The 22,532-nt window shown below is 32.7% G+C and overlaps 1 protein-coding gene across 1 annotated transcript in view; it reads left to right on the top strand.

The window, feature by feature from the left end:
• CDH7 (cadherin 7) overlaps positions 1-16,624 on the top strand; it is an 87,960-nt gene extending 71,336 nt beyond the window's left edge. The window contains exons 9-12 of the mRNA XM_084508469.1: positions 1,063-1,184; positions 2,726-2,843; positions 5,320-5,571; positions 13,129-16,624. Of these exons, the coding sequence (XP_084364595.1) occupies positions 1,063-1,184; positions 2,726-2,843; positions 5,320-5,571; positions 13,129-13,622 (986 nt within the window). The 3' untranslated portion in view covers positions 13,623-16,624. The remainder of the gene's footprint in view (positions 1-1,062; positions 1,185-2,725; positions 2,844-5,319; positions 5,572-13,128) is intronic.
• Positions 16,625-22,532: the final 5,908 nt, after the last annotated feature.

The following is a 22,532-nucleotide window of genomic DNA, read 5'->3' as shown; positions in this document are numbered from 1 at the left end:
TGCAAGCTCTCAACCTGTCTGTGGCTGTTTCTCAGAGGCATCTCTTCATGATCAATCCCTTCCCTAATGTAGAGGGGAACACCCCCTCCCTTCCTTCCCTGTTTATGGCTTCTGAAGAGTTTGTATCCCTCCATTCCAGTTTTCCAATTATGTGATCCATTGCACCACATTTCCATGACAGCAATCAGGTAATATTTGTCTAATTAAGCTATGGTTTCCAATTCCTCTTATTTGATTTCCATGCAGTGTGTGTTGGTGTAGAGGCACTTCAGCAGGGTATTTCTTTAAAAACTGCTAATATTTAATAAAACATAAAATATTTTATAAAATTTGTTTGCAATACATTGTTTGAAATAGATATATCTTTTAATGTTTGTGCAGTTTTTCTGTCTGCCCTGCAATCTCACTCATGTCACCACCTACAATGTTTCTGTTCCTTGCTCCAAACCAGAAGTGTTATCTTGCAAAATAAGTGTAGTAGACACTGATGTCCATTATGTTTAGTCCACCAAATATCTAGTGTTTGAGATTAAATTATGACATTAGGTCTTTCACAGACTCGTATTTTAGCTAGAAATGTACATCAGTTTGAGAATATGATTCCACTTCAGTTTTGCTTGGAAATACACCTCTTTTTTTTTTTTTTTTAACTTCATAATAGCCTGATCAGTTAGAGTTGCAACATATTATTTCATCCATGATATCTGGGCTATTCCTAGTTTGAGTAGGGTTGTTTTGGTTCACTGTGCACCCTGGGTGATGGTTCTACATCACTGTGCTCTTATCTTTCCATATGATGTAAATTACTGTTTTTATTAGTGAGTTAGATTTTCAGCTTATCCCTGAAAGTAAAACCTCAATTACATTTATGCTGTTGGAAAACACAAACATTGTTTTCATTTTGTCCAAAAGATCAAGCCAAGAGCTTCCTTTGTGTTTCTAGAAGGGATTGTAATTGATTTGACAAGCATATGCAAAAGAAAATTGCAAATGAAAAACATACTGACCCAAAGCATAACTCTCAAGGAGCTCTATTTCATTGTATTGTTGGCTTCTTCTCAGAGAATCCAGCACAGATTGGGAGAGGATATGTAGCCATCACTATCCTTGACATCAATGACAATGCCCCTGAGTTTGCCATGGAGTATGAGACAACTGTCTGTGAAAATGCTCAACCTGGACAGGTATGGCTTTATACTTTTTAAATGTTTACTTTTATCAGATAGGTAGTCATTCAATTCAGAAGCCTGACAGCTTTAAGATAAAATATAATCTGTTTATGAGAGTAAAAACAATGTTTTGATGTGCAGCACAAGCAAATATTACTCAACTCCTAACATATCCACCCTACTTTTGAAGAAAAAGATGCAAATATAAAAATAATGTGTTCGAGGTAGGGTTAAAAGGCTCCAAATTCTCTCAAACTAACTTAAAACCTACACAAGTAGGTTCCCTTACAACATAACTGACACATTTTTAAGCTCACCAAAATGTGAGTAACATTAAGAATATATACTTCCTCCTAATTTTACTGGGAAGTGGGAAATCTTAACATGGAGTTTATTCTGAAACTATACCATTCCTAAAATGAGCACATACTTTTATTTCCCTTAGGAAGTATAGGTCAGAATTTCACAAAACCTATTCCTACCAAACTGTTTTTAACTCCCAACATGATTTACAAACAGTCCTAGACTTAACTAACAGCATCTGGTATTGTTTATCTTTGATGTCTGTCATATTTTAGCTTTTCCAATTTGGTATTTAAGGCCTAAGGAAATATATGTTTTCTAATTCTCTCTTCTCTCTCCCAGAAAAGTAGTAGATGTCTCATACATATAGATCCCACATAGTCCCTGGGAGGCTCTGCACTTTCGGGCCTTCTCCCAGAATATTTTCCTTTCTGTGGGAGATGTTGTCTATTATACATTTCAAAAGTACAGCAGAACTGAACTCTTCAACAGAAAACACTATTGTTAGCTTGCATTCATGAGAAGCACAGGAATAGAATAAGAGTGTTCTTATTGGAATACTTGTTTCTTGTGCCTGTGATTCAGTCAGAACTGTTACCTCTACTATTCATTTCTTTATGAATTGTAAGCAATTTTGAAATCTTTCCTTTAGAGACATGTTTTGACTGAATTTTACAAAATATTTTTCTTTTTTTTTTTTTTTTTTTTTTAAAAGGAATATATTAATATACTTAGGACTTGGCTTTTTCCTTTTCAACTGGGTGCTCATAAACATAATCCTTTGCAAAAGATTACAGCTCAACACTGATCACAGCAACAGGTGACTAACTATAAGAGGGCCATGTTATAGGCATCTGGAATATATGATTCTTCCACTGCTGTGCAGTTTATACTTCAAACACCAGTGCATGACAGGACCTAACTCTCTCATAAGCACTGCAAAGAATTGCTTTTGGTAAATAAAGTAAATTAAGTAAATTAAGTAAATTTTGGTAAATAAAGGTAAATAAAGATACAGGGAAAGTAAGGAAAAGAGTCACATTATACATGTAATAGTATCTCTACATGCGTAGGAGTTTAGAAAATTAAAAAACAAAAACAAAAACAAAAAAAAACACACAAAAAAACAATATAAGCAGGACTCATGAGAGGATTGGTACTTGGATATGTAACAGAGGAGTTATGTAATGTGCTGCATGTATTTGTGCTTCTTCACATTTCATATAATGAAACCTCAATGTATTTCGTTACAGGTCATACAGAAAATCAGTGCAATTGATAAAGATGACCCACCAAATGGCCATCAGTTCTATTTCAGTTTAACAGCAGAGGCAGCAAATAACCACAATTTTACACTTCAGGACAACAAAGGTAGATAACTTTTTTTTTTTTTTTTTTTTTTTTTTTTTTTGGGGGGGGGGTAAATATTCACAACCAACACCTTTCATTTTGAATATATCATGCTGATAATGACCTACATAAACACTGGTAAGGACATAAATTAAAGTGCAATCAGCTTCAAAAGTGTTTTCATAGATTGTCCGTCAAGGGAATAAAGCTGCTGTCTGAATCATTTAAAGTCTTGAGCCAAACAGAGTAGCTTCTTTTTTATTGTATTTTTTTTCCAGAAGGCAGTCTTTTCACATTTTTCCCTTGTATTTATATTTTTGTTTTGTTTTGTTTTAATCCAAAATAGATTATACTTTGGGGCAATAACTGAAAAATGTCCATGAATCAATATTTTATTAATTCAACTCAGGGCATAAAAAATGAGTGCACAAGTTTTTTGTTTGTTTGTTTGTTTTTGTTTTTGTTTTGCTCATTTTTTGTTGTTTTTATTTTGTTTGGTTTTGTTTTATGCACCTTTTCAATAAGTATACTACCTACTGAGGAATGATTTTGAAAACAAAAGCATTTACACTGAGTTCTTACTATTATTTCCCCAGACATTTATGAAAAGACTCCTGTTGACATCAAGTTTTTATTAGTTAAATATCTGAGAACATGCTTCTAATTAGTGTTCTCATTAGTTGCACTGCACAGTATAGCATCTGAGCATGTATCAGTCAGTTTAGCTGTTAGCTGAGGCAAGTAGCACTAAATAGACACCATCTTAGTCTTGCATTGCTCTTCTATGCACCAGCCTGGAGAAAAGGAGGCTCAGGGGTGACCTTATCGCTCTCTACACGTACCTTAAAGGAGGCTGTAGTGAGGTGGGGGTTGGTCTGCTCTCCCGCGTGCCTGGTGACAGGACGAGGGGGAATGGGCTTAAGTTGCGCCAGGGGAGTTTTAGGCTGGATCTTAGGAAGAACTTCTTTACTGAAAGGGTTGTTAGACATTGGAACAGGCTGCCCAGGGAAGTGGTGGAGTCACCATTCCTGGAAGTCTTTAAAAGACGTTTAGATGTAGAGCTTAGGGATATGGTTTAGTGGGGACTGCTAGCGTTAGGTCAGAGGTTGGACTCGATGATCTTGAGGTCTCTTCCAACCTAGAAATTCTGTGATTCTGTGATTCTATGTATCAGCATTATCCAGAGTTACAAAGCGATCATTATTAATAAGAAAAAAGAAGCATATGGTGGACTAAGGTGTACTGTTTGTACAGAAAGACCTTGAACAACAGTCACTAAGTCCACGGGACCTAATAAAGACCTCTCACACAGGCATTTATTGCCTTATTCTGCATGTAGTATTGACATGTTTAACTTTCTTCATATTAGCAGCATACAATTTGAAACTAAAAATTGTAAATAGTGGTCAAAATAATAAAAATGCATTAGAATAAGACTGTTAAGAATTCTGATGCTGTTACAAGTTCTGCAAAGTACTCAATAAAAAGACAGTCCATCTTCCAAAGAACTTGCAATTTGCAAAGGGTAATAACAGACCATTGCAATGCCAGTAAAATCAATGGAGTTACAAGGCAGAACCTGTTGCCTCTTCTGATGTTTTAGCTTTAGATATATTTCACATGGTTCTGTATGAGGAAATGTTTGTATTTTTTTGCCAGATAGGTCATAATAGATGACACAATAAGATACCTATACTAGATTATCAATGAATCTGACTATAGATAGACAGATAGATAGATGATACATGTAGCTAGACAGACCGACCGACCAACCTTTTCTATACATTTCTAGGAGATGTATCTCCCTACCTCTCAGGAGCGGTCAACCTGTATTGAACACAGTGAGTTATGCACATATTTTCTGGAACACCTGGACATTTTAGTCACCCAAATCAGCAACATCGAAGCACATGTGATTATATTAGCCAACTTGCTGACTCTCAGCTGAGACTGAAAACAAACACGTCTTTGTTATACATGCAATTACATGTATCTGTGCTCCAAGAGGTTATTTTTATATTTCAAAAAATATATATTAATTGGTGTTCAGAACCTACTCACCTATGAATATATTCTCTTATTCCATGCTCTCTATATCTGTGAATAATTGAAATAGATCCATGGAAATTAGACCTGAAACATGAATATAAATACTTAAACTGATTACTGAAGTGTGATTTTTTTTTCTTCTCTTTTACAATACTCTCATCTTCAGCTATATATTGAGACTGTGGAACTGTAAGCATACTAAAAACAAATAGACCTCTGCGATTTTGAAATAGTTTTTCATGGACAACAGGAATATTTTTGTTTAGTTGAACATGAATTCTCAGCTAATCCTACCTCTGCAGATTAAGGAAAATACGATCAATATAAACTCATTGAAATAACAAAAATGTGTTTCTAAAGTCTTCTGAGAGAAAGGCTGTATTTCTTATAGACTTATATTCTTGAAAGGCCAAGTATTTTACATTTATCTTTTTATTCCTTTATATAGATAACACTGCAACAGTATTAACCAGAAGAAATGGCTTCCGAAGACAGGAACAATCTGTTTTTTATTTGCCAATATTCATTGTGGACAGTGGGTCACCTTCACTAAGTAGCACTAATACACTCACCATCAGAGTCTGTGACTGTGATGCAGATGGTATTGCTCAGACATGCAATGCAGAGGCATACATATTGCCTGCAGGACTTAGCACTGGAGCCCTGATAGCAATATTGGCTTGTGTATTAACGCTGCTGGGTAAGTCTTCTTTCTGTTACAATTTTTTTCAATGCAATGTATTGTAATTAGCAAAAGAAAAAATAAAAAATATGTATAGATATACACACACTATTTTATTTATTTATTTATTTTTAATCACTAAATTAATCACATTCCAGGAAGAACAACATTTTGTATCACGAGCCACACAAAACCTTCATTCTGTGATTTTCAAGATCAGATACTTTCTAATTTAAGCTGACTCCAGAGGTACATATGAAATAATATTAGAAGAAAAAATATTATTTACTACAAATTTAATATTTAAAAAATGCTGTTTATGTATGTATTTCTCTAGTTTAGTATAAAAGCTGTTTTTTTCCAGATTAATTACTTTGTAATCAGTGTGTGTTCTTTTCAGAGATGCAACTTTTTTCAAAAATTGATTTGTAGAGAACAAAAGATACCCAGGAAATACAACAGATATAATTTACTGATTAAAATCATCTTATTCAATTGAACATCTTCTACAGAATGATCTTTTGTTACTCCTGCAACTGGTGTCTCTCTTGGATTTTATGTTGTGCAGTGAAACCACTGCTAGATAGAAGACCAGGGGAGAAACCGGCTTGTGAATAGCAGAACAGTGTCAAGAGCTTAGTTTGGTTAGCATTTTTCATTTCATGAAAAATCCTGAAACAAAATGCCTAGATGATACCACACAGGTACAAATCAGGGAATAAAGATGAAGGATCATCCTTGCAACTGTGATATGCAGATAAGGAGAGGTGCAATGTTACTTATTGTCAGGGAGATCTACTGTAAAAAGGTCCTGAATCAGCACACAAGAATTCTCACGAGTGTTATCACTGAAGAGATTCGTCTATTCCTTTGCTGCACATATCAGCCTAAGGGGAAGGAGAAGACTGAAGTCTCCTCAAATTTATATGATCATAAATCAAATCAAAAGATTTTTGTCTGCATTTTTGTTCAAGCCAGTATTTTAACTACATATGGGAAATTTCTCATTGACTGATTCACCTCACAGTAAGCCATTAGAAGGAAATGTTTCTTTTGCTACAAACAATTCCAAATGACTCAGAAAAAAGAAATCTTCTTGTACTGTTGTTAGAGAATAAGAAAAATCACTACTTCTACAATGAACCCAAACAACTTACTCAATGTCTGTGTATAGGAGACATTTCCCAAGTTTTTCAGCTTTTTGACCAAAGGAAAAAAAAAAAGCTAAAAACATAAGGTTGTTTAATCTCACTCATCATGTGTAAAGACCAAGGCTTAAGGAGAAATACAAGTGAATGATAATCAACAATTCTAATCAACATTTTTCATACATTTTCTTCTAGCAATATTTCTAGTCCATATCTATTCCCAAATGAACTTTATTTGCACATGCAGGTAAATAGAAACAAATAGGAAAAAATATGTTCAAATAAATATATAATGTTAGGCTTTTCTCTTGTATCAACTGGCATTGACATTAATGGACATTAATTGACATTAATCACCTGTTGAAAACATTGGTTCAATGTATTTAAGAATTCTGTAATGATAGCAATTAACTTAAACCCAAACTGAAATGTCACCTGTTATATATAAACAAGGGAATTTCTGAATAATGCATTAGAAACTACTGTAGCTAAAAGTTAGGTTGGCCTGGGCATGAGCTTCTCAGAAATATGAACCATATGTGTTGAAGAAGACTGTTCGGTGGAAACACAGCATTGTGCCAGAGACTGCTTATTCCACTCAGTGTAGCACAGCTCAAACACAACCAATAAATCAGGTAACCTGAGGTTTTATCCCAGTCACTTCTAGATTGTGCTGAACAAGCATTTGGTAAAGAACTGAGGATAAACTATACGAACATAGTGTTTAAATTCGGTTGTGCACCGAAAATGAATCTGACAGACAACCACCTCACCATTGATTTTAGTTGTCAAAGAATTGGACTTCAAATTTAGCTATCGGAATGTGTTACTGTTGTTTATCCAAGTAGATATTTCTATGTAATCTCATCACTTTTCCTTCTGGATACAGTTCAGAGTTGAAGGCACAGTTTAGTCTGTGTTTCTGTGCTAAACTTGGCTTTGAGTCCTGCACTGAGTTGCTGGATCCTGCAACTCAGATACCTGGTATCAGTCTTAATAAAGAAGAGGTACCAAAAAATCACTGATGACCAGTGAAACACTAATCAAGTGTTGCTTGTCTTGTTCCAGAGCCTTTCTTTTTCTCTTATTTCTTCCCAGAAGGCAGTTGCTGGCTCAGCTGAATGGCAATAATGCTCGGAATTTTCTTTTTACATTAATTCCCAAGGAAAGCAAAGAAACAAACAAAATCAAAAATGAGGAAACAAAAAACACCAAACAAATAAAGAAATAAAATAATGAAGATCAACTAGTACTACATAAAAAATAAGTTTAAACTTGTGTGGTTCCAGGGCTGGGACCAAGCAATGTACATTTTCATGTAAGGGTTTATCAGAGGAAACAGGTTACTGGATCAAAACTTTTTTTTTTTTTTTTTTTTTCCTCTGATTAAAATTTAAAATACACTGCAAATCTAGTCACATTCATCAATGTCATCTCAATGTAAGTTTCAGTTGCAAAGCAGAGGAGAGATTTGTATAACTGTCATGAATGAATGCATTCTGGTTGTAATATCTTGAAATTGCAACAAACTCTTATCTGCTTAAAGTTAGAATTATATGCTTTGATATTCATTCCTCCCTACACATCCTTTTGCCTAATAACCATTTGTCTCAAAGAAGACTCAGATTGTCTCAGTGGGATTTCTTAGTGTTCTTATTTTTACTTAAACAACTGATCAATTTTAGACAAGCACAATGGTTTCAGTGATTGCAAGAAGAAAAAGAGTTACTACATTATACCAATTTATTATAATCACATATAATGTGGCATAGTTTTTTTTTTTTTTTTCAAAGTTAAATAATTTTAAAAGTTATAAACATTTTACCACTTTTTTCTCCTTCTTAGATTGATTTATGGAGACTAAATTCTAAATTTTATTCCACATTCAAGCTTCACCAGTACTTTGTTAATTACCCCAAAACCTCTATAATTATTCACTCTGCAGTGAGGCTGTGTTTTAAAGAAAAACAAACAAACAAACAAACAACAAAAAAAACCTGCTTGCAAATTATTCTATTAAAAGCATATAAAAAGCTAGTTTGTATTAATTTTAGACTGTACATAATTTTTAGAGAAATAAAAAGGAATTTTACCTCCTTTTAAAATTATATGGTAATTTAATTCAAGGTAATTTGTTTTTCAGTTAGCATCTTCCAGACAAAATAACTGCTTTTGTAACAAGTGCTTAGCATAAAATGTATACATAAAATCATACATACAAAAAGAATATTCACCTGTAAATAACCCAATCATATTTGAAAGGTTAAATATTTTATTTGTATTGAAGCAATAGAAATTCATTATTCTTATCTTCCATATTTCAGAATAAAATTTATTAGCCCCAGCATTTTTCTCAAAACAATGTAGCAAACCTCCTCTTAATCTGGCTTTAGATTTTACAAGTTAATGATAGGTTGATTACCTTTCAAAATACAGATTTAAAGTATTACTTGTTTTCAATTAAGGGACAAGTAAATTATTAACGTATTACTTACAAAAGCCTCATACAATCAGCCATGTAATTTTGTGACTCTTAAACAGGAAGAAACAGTACTAGTAATAAGGATCTTATGACTAAATGGGTAAAATGGATATGGGATAGGACAAAGCAGTATGTATGGACTGGGTCTTACAGTTGAAAAATGATAAATCAATAATTGTTTCAGTTTGGAGGTAATTCAAATTGAGTCATTTAAAAGGTGGCTGACTATGCAATGCAGAACCTGTTTTCTGAAAATTATAGAGCCTACTAATGTTACTCAGTCTAGGCATTCAAAGGTTACAACACTTTGCAAAAAGCAATCTAAACTGATTAAGCAACAGTTATACATGAAGCTTGTTAACTGGAAATTAAATATACATTTCCTGAGTCTTGGCCTCTGTATTCTCAAATCTCTTCTGACTGTACTAGTAACTGCAATGTGTAACTAAACAGATCAGTGTGCTTCTCGGATGGCTGAGGGTCTCCAATCTTCAGCTTTATAACTCATGACACACCTAAGGCATAAAGCAATGGCATGTTCATTTGCAGCTGACATGGTAAATGCCAGGCTTAGGAGCCTTAAATATGCAGCTGCTATAGTAAATGCCAGGCTTAGGAGCGAAGTATACAGGGTATGATAATGATTGTGATTTAGCTCTGTCCCTTTACAGCTCTGCCTGTTTCTGAGTGTAGGCTTCTCCTTTAGGTTTTTTGAGGGCTATTATAGCTTCTTTACAATGACACTGTAGTTGCCCTGAGTACAAACAGAAATTTTAATGCTAAAACAGAGAAGCACAGGTAAACTAAACCTAACTTTTTGCAAGATCACACTAAAGTGAAAACTTGATAATAATTCCACAAAGCACAATGCAATGTAGCAAACAAAAAATTTTTCTTATATTCAAGGGCATTAGTTTAAAAACTGATTTAGGTGAACTGAAACTACTGATACTGTGATTGTAGTTATACCAACACAAAGATAAAATTACATTTTATCACAGATAATATAAATACAAATGCCAAGGTTCTGTCAGTTGTTGTACCTATTAAACAAAATAAACATTTTCAACAATTCTGGTAAACCAGAACAAAAGGTTAGTTTAGATATTTCTCTATTAGTTTTAGTTATTCATTTATAATTATTAGTTTCAATATCATTTATTTATTTATTTTAATTGCATACAAAATCAGTATTGACATTTCATCAGCTTGGCATCAGTTTGTTGTGCTGGTATAGAGACAATGGCCAAAATGTACAATACATGTGTTCCTAAAGCTTTTTCACTGTGTTTTATTTCTTTTCTAAGATACTGTGTTCTCTAGATGTTCAGCCAGTCACTGACTTGATCTCTGCTTTTGTGATAAATGTAGAGGGAAAAATGACAATGAGAAATGGATAAGCTTCACAAATCATTTTCACTTGATTTAGTTACCAGTATAATTTGGTTTGCACTTGTATACATCTGTGCAGATGCTGAAATGCAGCTAAAGCTTTGTTCATTTAGAGGTTAAACATTATTGTTCATAGCTGTTGGAATGGAGATAAATTAATAATCTCATAAAGCCATCTACATGCTAAAAGGTTTAACCTTTAGAAAGACTCCATATTTTTCTTGACTTCAAACAGGGATGTGATGTACAAGGAATACTACATAAAACACTCATTGCATCATGACTTTATTTCACCTTCAGCCAGACTTACCTACTGAGCTTCATATTTTTCACTTATTAAACGTATTTAACTTTGAAAATTAAGTCTGTTAAGAATGACAGTAGTGTGAAAACACATGTGCACTTGATTAAAGGAAATGATTATCTGCTTACTTACTTGGCAATAAAAATTGTGTCGGTAAATTTTAAAAATGCTTAAAAAATAGAAATCAATAGCAATCTTGACTTAAATGTATTTTAGTACTGTCAACAACCTAATTTGTCTCTCACTTAAAAATACCTTTTATAATAAGGAAAAAACAGTAAGAGTAGAATCCAACTGTTGTCTATATAATGATGATAATTTTATGTTATCTGTTTTATAATTTACAACTTAATTTGTATTATACAATGATCAAAATGTTTTGAAATTTCATAAAAAACACTTTAAAGGTCAAACTCCTATATCATCAAACTACTTATGTAAATACTGTTGAAAGCAAAGTGCCCCAAACCAGTGGCTCCTGAATTTAATACACAAGACATGATTCAGTGAGATGCCAGGAGGAAAAAAAAGTGGAAGAGTGATGATGATACTGAAGTGTTATAAAGTCATAAGACATCTGTTAATAGATGGATCATTGAACCTGTACCTCATATTTACTATAAATATATATATATAAAAATAAATTAAAAATATTTTCCTAATATATTAATATATTTTTAAAAGGGAAAAAATGAACTTGTTCCAGTTTTACTTTTAAACAAGCATCACTCCAAAGGAAATTATGACAATATCTGTGGAAATATAGCAGTTTTCTACATGTACAATCTCTGAATGACTGGTTAATTCTAACCAAGTGATCCCCATACTAAGTCATGTCTCACAATGACTAGATTGATAATGATTTTCAAAAGTTCCTCCCTGAAAAGAAAGGCTTTCAACAATATTCTATATTATTAAATTTATGGAGGGCATTTCTGAGACAGACTAGAGAATATCAATCTTAATTTTATCTCAACCAGTTGTTCCTTTTTTCAGAAATGTATACGGAATTTAGTAGGCATATCAAAGTACTGTAAGTAACAATAGCAAACCTTAGATATTTGAATATAAAAAATAGTATATTCTTAACATTAAAAATATAGATAATATTATAAGGAATGATAAATTGAATATGGAATGATACTTACTTTTCAATGTACCATTATTTTTACAGTCATAGAGATGCCTGCTCTTTTCTAGGATTATCATTAACTCAGCAAATGTTATCGAGATGCTACAGGATAGTATTAATCACTTTGTGATTAATATGACTCACATTTCATCATGTCCCACATATGGGCGCAATATTCATATTGCAGGTTCCATACTTTGTGTATCAGTAATGGTGTTTCTCTACCAAATCTGTATTTGAAAAAGATGAATCTTGAGTTTGTTTTTCTCAGTTCTTTTGGCTGTCACTGACATTTAATATTAGCTTTCAGTCTGATGAAAAATTATAATTCTATTTTGATTATAATTCTATTTTAATTCTAAAATGATTACCTTTTCTATTATAATTCTAAAATGATTACCTTTTCTAGAACTGGCTGATCTAGCAAATTTCAGTCCTAGAATTTCTCATTAGAAGTAATTCATAAATCTGAAGAACAGCGCTTTGCACTTAAAAGGAAAGTGCATTCTTATATATTCTTTTAATCCATGAGCTAAGACTGTTTTATGTTACACATTGCTTAATAATTAAGTCTTCACCAGTCTAGGAAGATTTTTTGTTTGTTTGTTTGTTGTTTGTTTGTTTGTTTCCCAGCAGAGATTGGCCATATACTTTAATTCAGTGACTTCCCAAACTGTGGTCATTAAATTCTATTCAGTTACTTTGCAAATGTGCTTTTACCGCTTGGGCAATTAAGAGTACAGGAAAAGGTCTTTTTTTTTTTTTTAATTAAAAAAAATATTGTTTTTTTTTTTTTTTAATTATTATTATTTCATAGCTATGACATTGTAACACTCATACTGAAACAGTACTAAAATTTGCATTTAAAAGATAGCATAGGATATAGAGTTAGAGAAGAAAACATTAATTCACAATGGCTTTTGAAATAGATTCTTTAACATCTAAAAAGCAAGTGGTTTAAAAGCCATTTTATAACCTGCTAGATTTGAAATCTAACTCTATAAATTACCTGCTACTCCTTGTGTCGTTATCCATATAAATTAATGAGTGCTTCAACCACTACCAAAATATGAGCAAATTTTAGCATTGCTAAAACTTCAGTCTTTTTGCATTCCAGTTCTCGTCTTGCTGATTGTCACCATGAGGCGACGGAAAAAAGAGCCCCTCATTTTTGATGAAGAGAGAGATATCAGAGAGAACATTGTCAGGTATGATGATGAGGGTGGTGGAGAAGAAGACACTGAGGCTTTTGACATGGCTGCCTTGAGAAACCTCAACATCATCCGAGACACCAAGACCAGGAGGGACGTGACACCTGAGATTCAGTTCTTGAGCAGACCAACTTTTAAAAGCATCCCAGATAATGTAATTTTTAGGGAATTTATCTGGGAGAGACTAAAAGAAGCTGATGTGGACCCCTGCGCACCACCCTATGACTCCCTGCAGACATACGCCTTTGAGGGAAATGGCTCAGTGGCAGAGTCACTCAGCTCTTTAGATTCGATCAGCTCAAACTCTGACCAGAACTACGATTACCTCAGTGACTGGGGCCCTCGTTTTAAAAGGCTTGCAGATATGTATGGGACTGGACCAGACTGCTTGTACTCATAGCCTTGGAACCTTTCTCTGAAAATGCACTGAAGAATACTAAAATAAAAAACTCAACTTTACAGACAGAAGAAAGTTGTAAATAGTTCTCCATTTTTAATATTTTTTTTTCTTTTTTTCTTTTTGACTTGGTGGAACATATCCTCATTAAACTTGTCCTAGGGATTGCACTGACCACATAGCATATGAGCATTTGAGGCATTTTTGATAAAATGAAATGCTCAGACACGTTCAAATAGATAGCTTCATAAGATACCTTCAGAGGCAACTCACTTTCAAGAGTGTTATGCACTGTAACCTTAATGAGTCAATTACACTCTGTAGATGCCTTTACAGTATTGCTATATCTAGAACACAAAGTCTTTGATATAAGTGTAAGAAGCAAATTAACAAATATAATTCAGTACCATATGACAATATATAGTATTTGCAAATGTAGGCCTTTTAGCAAACTTTTTTTACAATGCTGCATGCAGCTTGCTAAACCAAAAACAGAAGTACAGAAATGAAAACAAACAAAAACCCAGATCATTTTTTTGTTTGTCCCTGCTTTTTTCAAATTTAGTTAATTGAAAGTCTCTGTAAATTCCTGGGTAGTTTTATGAATATATATATGAAGAGATACATATTACTATTTGTTCTAAGAAACTCCATGTTTGTCATCAACTTACTGATGTGGTTTACAGACCACATAAAATCAGAAATATGGAGTGGTATCCTCAAGGTTGAAAAGTTTCGTGATGCCCATGTAGGTATAGAAAATATGTTGCTATCTATTTGTTATTTTTTATTATCTCTTCTGATTTGTACAGGAGAATTTATCCTTTTTTATTATTATTTGACATAAAGCATTATATTCATTTTGGAGCTCTAATCTCCACTAAATTCAGGTCCATTTTACTGCCTCATGGTATTAGACTTGTCAGAACATGCTGATTTTTCTCCAGTCTCAGATAAATGAAGCGTGGAAATAGAGAAATTACAGTAAAGCAATTGAGCCCACCATTCATCTCTCAGAAATGAGAGCAGCCGCAAGGACACACAGTTGTTCTTCTGAGCCACTACAATGTCTGAGACATTTAAATAAAATATTTGTACATTGCAGTTCTGGAAAGAAGACCACAGAGTAGCTGGGCGTGTCTTTAATGCAAGATATAATTTTCAAGGTCAAATATCCTATATACTTCAAAGACTTTAAACACCCTGCTTTTCCCCCTCCCATTATCTTTTGCTGCTGATGACAGTAAAAGACTCTTAAATTTCTTTCTTATGTTAAGCAATGTAATGGTATTAATTACAGAAACCATCTTTAGATCTTTCTGCACATATGTATTTTCCCCAAAGGTGTTAACTCAGTATACATAATTTCTACACTGGTTCAGGAGTGCCAAAACAGAAAGAAAACTGCTGTTGCTTAAAATACTGTATGGTTTTGAAGTAGGATTTCTTAGAATAAGATAACTTTTTTATTATTCTATTTATACTTTATCTTTCATGATTTATTATTAGACAATAAGGCATATAATCAAGTAAAGTAGTGTTTTTAAGTATTATTTCAGATTATTTTGTTTGAGATAATCTGTAGATAAGTTCCTAAATTAGATTATGCTCCTATGAACTCTTTTGCTTGTACCTAACTTGCAATGATTTGACTTGCCAGCAATTACTGAGAGTCATTCAGAATTGTTTGCAGGATTTTATCTGTGAATAGAAGGTACTACATAGAGAATGATCACTCCAAAAGTACATATTTCTGAAAGAACGATCCTTGTACTGAAATGTATGGGTGACACAAGGCTGGGAGAACGAAAATTATCGTTAAGGCTTTTTTTTGCAGCCCAGCATTATCAATTAACTATGTGAAAGTGGCCTTCAGCTTCATCAGAGAAAAGCAAAATAATTTTAATCATCTGCAACATGGATGTTTAATTTTGAGTTACACTTTGGTAGACAATCATTGATTCATAATTCAGTAGATTTGCTTCTAGTTGTACTAAATATATATATATATGTATATATATATATGACAGATTTTGTAATGGAACTGAAAGATATTGCCTATGACTTTTAGTCATACCTGTAAGATTTTCAATAAAAATTAAAAAAAAAGAAAAAAAGAGAGAATGATCCACGTTTATAGTTCAATGAGAGTGAAAAATACTGCAGGAGTTAATTGGGTATTAGATCAGCAAGGTGTCAGGAGAACAGTTTTTGATTAATCTACTTTTTGTTTGTGGGAAGACTAAGATTAAGGTGTCAAAAGATGCTGATTGTAGCACATAACACTTAAAGGAGATTTAAACATGGTTTAGAGTAAACACAATTTTCTTGCTTTCCTATGGTATATTTCTGGGAAAAACAAACAAACAAAACCAAAAACAAGCAAACAAACACAGAAACCCCCCTTCCTATAGCTCGACTGCATTAGTTTTATGTAAGTGTTTGTTTTCTGTGGAAAGAAGTATGTTTCATTCTAATGCCATAAAAAATCCTGCATATATTTGTTTGCTGTTCTGATATAATCTAGTAAATTTTTGTTACACTACATATGTTTACCTATTAACAATTATTTCAGCAAAAGAGAAAGAGGGAAATCCCTTACATTCAGTGACAGATGTTACCATAGTACATACATTTGCATAATATAATGCTCTCTGTAAGTTACCATTTGTCTATATGTTTTCATGGTTAAGGTCCTGATTCAAATTCTTTCTTTTAGTGTTATTTATGTTGTATAATCTGATGTCATAATCTATAGTTTACTGTCCAAATATAAGAAATATTTTCTCTATCCCTGAAAAATTATGGAAGTGTTGATCAGATTAATTAGAAAAGCTTTTAAAAAAAAAAGAATCCCTATTTTATTTATTTGCTAAACTTTCTGAAGAGCTGTGGTATCCACCTACAGGCCTCAAATCCTCCTTAAAGAGTATGTCAACCTTTGCAGTAACATCCATCTTAGAGTAAAATATAAATCATACCATCTGAATTATACCCTAAAGATTTAAGGCAAGACTCAGCTTTGACCAGTGTAAAATCTACTGAATTGAGCAATTCAGCAGTTACATTATTGTAAAGAGTGGATGTCTTTTTTTTTTTTTTTTTTTTTTTTTTTTTTTTTTTTTTTTAACAACAGTTAAAACAGTCTTTTAAGACTAAAGAGGTTTTTTTTAAGACTAAATTTACATGTACATATTTCTCTTCTGAATCCAAAAGGTGAAAAATCATACATATATTTAAAAATTCCACCCACCTACTGTTTATTTTAAAATGCCTTATTAAACCATTAAATATCCCAACAAATTAACCCTACCCTCAAATTTATCCCCATTAATTCACAGAATATTTGATTGACATTGTCACAGAATGAATCATAGAATAGCTTGGGCTGGAAGTGACCCTAAAGATAATCTAGTTCCAGCTCCTCTGCCACAGGCAGGCATGCAACTAAATCAGGTTGCCCAGGGCCTCATCTAACCTGGTCTTAAACACCTCCAGGAATGGGGCATCCACAACCTCTCTGGGCAACCTGTTTCAGTGCCTCACCAGCCTCTGAATTTCCTCCTAATCTCTAATCTTTTCGTTTAAAACCATTCCCCCTTTTTCTGTCATTATCTGATTGAGTATAGTAGAAAATTATTTCTGGACTCAGGCAAAACTTTTAAGACTGCCCATGCAATAAAACCTTATTTTTTTACTTTTTTTTTTTTTTTTTTTTTTTTTTTTTATTCCCCTCTTAATATTGTTACCAAAAATAGTTTAATATCTGTTAGAAGTTTGTCAAGAACTACTATTTCTACAATGCTGTAAAGCCATGGATTATTTTACTATAGAATCAGATTAAAATTCTTATTCCTAGAAGCGATGTAAATATTAATGGAGTTTAATGGCTGCTTGATTAATTGAGGTCATAAAGCAATTGTACATCATAACAATGAGCTTAAAGTTGAACCAAAACTAGAAAAAAAGTTAAAAGTTTTGTTTTCTCCTATTTCCCAACCTTTCTGCCAAATCCAGAATTTGTTTTAATTGTATATGAAAGCAAAAATAGTCTAAGCTAGACAGAGCAGACAATTGGATCTTGGTCTCCTAAGAGACCAAAGCTGAGAGAACAAAGGCTAATAGACTCTTTGCTAGGTCATGCAATTCAATTATTCCAGTGTGATGATGTCTTGACTCACAGGTCATACTAACCTGGACCTGTAAAGTTTTTTGTTAGTTTGTTTGTTTCTGTTAAATCTAGTTTTCTTGGTGAAAGGCTTATGCTTGGATGATTATTTTTTTTTTTTTAATTTTTGTTTGTTTTTGTTTTTCTTTTGGTCAAAACCATACAAGCCAAAATGTATCTTGACTCTTCTGCAGTCTTGACTAGAAACCCATCTTATTGTCTTCTGTTAATGGGACAGAATAAAGTCCTGAGATGTTCAAGAAGTTGTGGAGAAAAAGCTAAAGACAGCATTAGCAGACTGCAGTGAAACAAATGCATCACTTCATCTAAACATGAGCTCACAAAAACAAAGCTGTCATTAACACCATTCAAATCATGATATGGGTCTAATCTAACAACTTAAAACATGATGTCATTTTCTAGCATTAATATCAGTAATATTTACATGCTTAGCAAAGAATTTAGAATAGTTGAGGTTCTTCACTTGGCAGTTTCACCATTACTATTTATATCATATTCTTGATGCATGGAAAAAGACAGGAAAGTTACAAAAAGCAAAACAGTACAAGTACAAAATGGCCCTGTGTGCACTGACTTTTAATACAGTATTTCAGTCATCATTCTCCCTTAGTGCTCCCCAATGCATTGATTTCTTTTCCTTTCATTGAAACCAGCTACTCATCTATTAGACATATGATATCTAGCCAGGTATTTAAGTCACTTTAGACCATTCAAGTCTGAAAAGAATAGTCAGGCAGAATTTTGATGTCTTCATGACATTATGTTTTAATCTCTTATTTACTTATTGACCAAAATATCCTTTATCACACTGTTGAAATGATATGAGGAAGTGTTTACCAATGCACCTGTAAGAGGCCAGGTGAAATCCTGATCATGTTGAATTACCTTGACGGTGACTTTCAAGATGTACCAAATTTATGCTTTTTTAGGGGAGTCTGATAAATGACCACTGATAGCATCAAGATGACAGTGTCAGTTTGAACTGGATACTTTTTCTTTTTGCACAATCTTTTACTTTCAATAAGCCACAATTCTCATTTTTTGATGGTAAAACAAATATATTATTAGGAAATTTTTAATAGAATAAGCTATTTGCTATCAGCACAGTACATACAACATTTTTGTGTGAGTACCCTTTCTGTCAAAGTTCATTTCTGATATTTATAGACAGTATAGACAAATATAGAAAGTATATAAAGCTATTCCTCCCTATAATTAAGAACATATAGAATTTTCATGCTATCAAAATTAAATTATGACACTTCACTTTTAATAGGACTTTGTGACCATCTGTAGCTTTATCATATCCATGACATACAACCTAAATAGATTATGATCTTCCTGTTTTGGAGTCTGTTATCTTGCTCTTGCTTGAGATTTTACTAACACAGAAAGTGGTAGCAGCAACTAAACAAAAAGGAAATTTAAAACACCTGATATTTTTTATTGCTTCACACCTGATCTAATGATGTGAAAAATAACGTTTTAACAGATGCTGCTGGAATATGAAAATTCCTCTGAACTAGTGATGTTTCCATACTGTGGAATGAGATCTTCCAACAGTCTATGGTATTTGTCCTAGTCTCATCTTATTCAAATATATAAATTAAAACAAACAAACAAACAAACAAAAAAACTATGAAGGAGAAAGATTAAATATCTCAGTGGCAAGCTTAATATGAAACTTGCTATTCTTCAAAACATTAAGCTTTCCTAGTTTGTGTGTAATGAATCTGTGAATGAGCTCTCATAGGATGTATAATCTGTTGATGTGGTTATCATTCCTACATAAGAATGGCTGGATATTTGTTCACTTACTTCTTCCCCTCAATTTCTAGTAGAGCTTGACTGTGATATATAGAAACAACTACAGGGATAAAAAAGTACTGTGTAATTGCGACCAAGGACATTAGTACATTGTGAACATTCACACAGTAAAAAATAAATAAATAAATAAATAAATAAATAAATAATTACTTCTTTAAAGAGTTTAGTAAAAATAAAAAGATTTTGTCTCCCCCTTCCTCTTTTGTCCTCAGTCCCTTCAAAGATAACATGACTCTAAATCTTTCTCTAATATATCATTTTGTTGTTTTGGGTACACATTCATTATGTTTTGTAGTAGTCACATGTAGAAGGTGAATGGAGAACAAACTAGCATCAAAGTCAACACCTGAGAATTAGGAAAACAATTTAATAGTTTCCTACACTTTACTGCTATATAACCTTGAAAAATTTGATTCAAGGTAGAATTATCCTTTATCTTTCAGTGTAACTTATATGATAGCAAAATAAAATAATATGAAAAAATGATACCTAGGAACAACTGATCATGAGAAATTGATTAATATATTATGCATGAAATCAATATCTCTTTTTCACTGTGGCTTAACACAAGTCAATAAACTTTATTAGGACTCCAAGATTAATATAGACTTCTTGGCTTACGTACAAAGAACATTCAAGAAGAAATTTTCAAACAGCTCCAGCAAAAAATCTGAGGTTATTTCACTATTCAAAAGACAAGGGTTCTTGGAAATAAACACATGACCAAAAATACAAATTTCTTGTCTTTACAGGTAGATATATACAGAGATGATAGGAAGGGATTTCCCTTCCTGTTAGCACTTAAGATCTGTAGTGAATGTGAATTTAAATCTAAATGACTACAACTGAAAGCACGACAGAAGCAGAGAAGACATCTTTCAATGACATGCATTTTAATCAGCTTCACTTGGCCTGATATAAATAAATTGTTATTTATATTAAAAGTTGCCTGGCTCTAGCTTGGCCTTTATATATTCTACAAAACCCACAACTTCAGAAATGGAAAAGACTTCTGTTGTCTTCTGGTAAGTTTGCATTCATGAAGAGGTAAAGCAAATACGTAACAAAGCTGTGGCTATTAGTCTGGTCTCACCTGCAATATAATTAAGATTGATGATACAGAGACCACACCGAATGACAATGTCTTACTGTCTCATTTTTCATCCTTTCCTGTATACACTTGTTACTTATCTCTTTCTTTAATTGCTATTTCCATGAGAAAAGTGTGCTTTTGTTTGTTTGTGTTTGAATTCTTTTAGTATTGTACTTCATACAATTGGTCCCAGACTCTGATCAAACCTTCTAAGAAGAAAAGCAATGCTACGGTTACTTTAACTACTACTAATAATGATGCTGGGTAAATGTGACATTGTTGGCCTTGGAGTCAGAATATCAAGTTATCTGCCCAGCTTTATCACAGATCTGTTTTGGTTGGTTGATTCATCCAACTTTTTTATCTGTTGATATAGAGGCCTGAAGAGAAACAGCATGTTTCTAATATATTTTAGAATGAAAATGGTATTGCAATATCCATATAATAAATTTGGTGGTTGTTTTTTTTTTTTTGTTTATTTGTTTTGTTTAATATAAACTATGAGATATACTTATGGATAAAATTCAGTCCTGGTTCTAAGTCTGGAGTAAACATCTTGAGCCAAAGTCAGCAGCAATGTAATTTCAGTTTTGCATATGGGATGACAAAATAACATCAAGAGACAATAAGCATTCCTGAAAATTATTTGGCATTTCTAAAGCACATGAATGCAATGTGATAAACATGCCAGTGGGAAGGAATGTTGTAGGAAACAAAAACAAACAAACAAACAAAATAAACAAACAAAAAGGCTGCTTTTTTTTTTACAAGATCATCTCATACAACTTTTGTTCCATGGAGTTTCAGATGAAGAAAGAGAGGTTGACCTGATTTGTTTATTCATTCTGTCTTTGAAGTAAGTGTACTCTCAAATCCATGAAGAAACAGTGGCATTGAAGAAACCTTTCTTTTACAAAGAAAGTTGTGTATGAAGGTAGATAATACAAGGACTTAATTGATGCTTTACTGTGGAAGGAGCCATCTTTGCAAGTAATCAAGAAAGGATTTGAGAATACAGGTTGTCTTCAGTTAATTTATTTCAACAACTGAAACTTGCTAAAATCCATTCCTAATATAAAATGAATCTTTGTAAGCCTAAGGTTTAACTAATGAAATTAATAAATATAAATTTTATCAACATGGAAGCTTCATCAGAGGAGGGAAAGTTCATTCATCCTGTTTGCCATTTATCATTTAATAATAATAATGATAATGATAATGATAATGATAATGATAATGATAATGATAATAATAATAATAATAATAATAATAAACAACCTATAGTTTTGTAAATTTTAAACCTGCCTTTGGAAACATGCAATTAATGTCACCCAAGTCATATTGGCAAAGCAATGTATGGAAAATCTTATGGTCTTGAACAGACTACTTCATTGCATAATATATCTGAAGTTTATCTACCATGTGCAACAGGAGTCACTGCTCTGTTGTAAATTCAAATGAAGCAGCTTAGGTAAGCCATCATCAGCTCCAGTAACAAAATTTGCTCTGTCACTTTATCTTCTTTTATGTGATTTGATGGTGGATAGAAGAAAGTTGATACAGACAAATTTGATACATTGATAATTTAAAGTTGATGATACTCTCTGAAAATGTTTTCTGTGAAATAATTTATCAAGTTTCAGGTCTGAAGTTGGACTGTTCATTTTTTGCTAAAAGTGAATTGAAAAGGATGCCCATGGCATGATACTGAAGTGCTTTTCTAATCTAAATAGGATCACACAGAACGCGTTTCACTGTTTGCTTTTGACATGTTTAAATGACATGTCAGAAGAAACAGAGGACA

Source organism: Aythya ferina (assembly GCF_964211825.1).
Source record: "Aythya ferina genome assembly, chromosome: 2".
NCBI lineage: Eukaryota > Metazoa > Chordata > Aves > Anseriformes > Anatidae > Aythya > Aythya ferina.
This window is presented reverse-complemented; position numbering and strand designations above follow the sequence as displayed.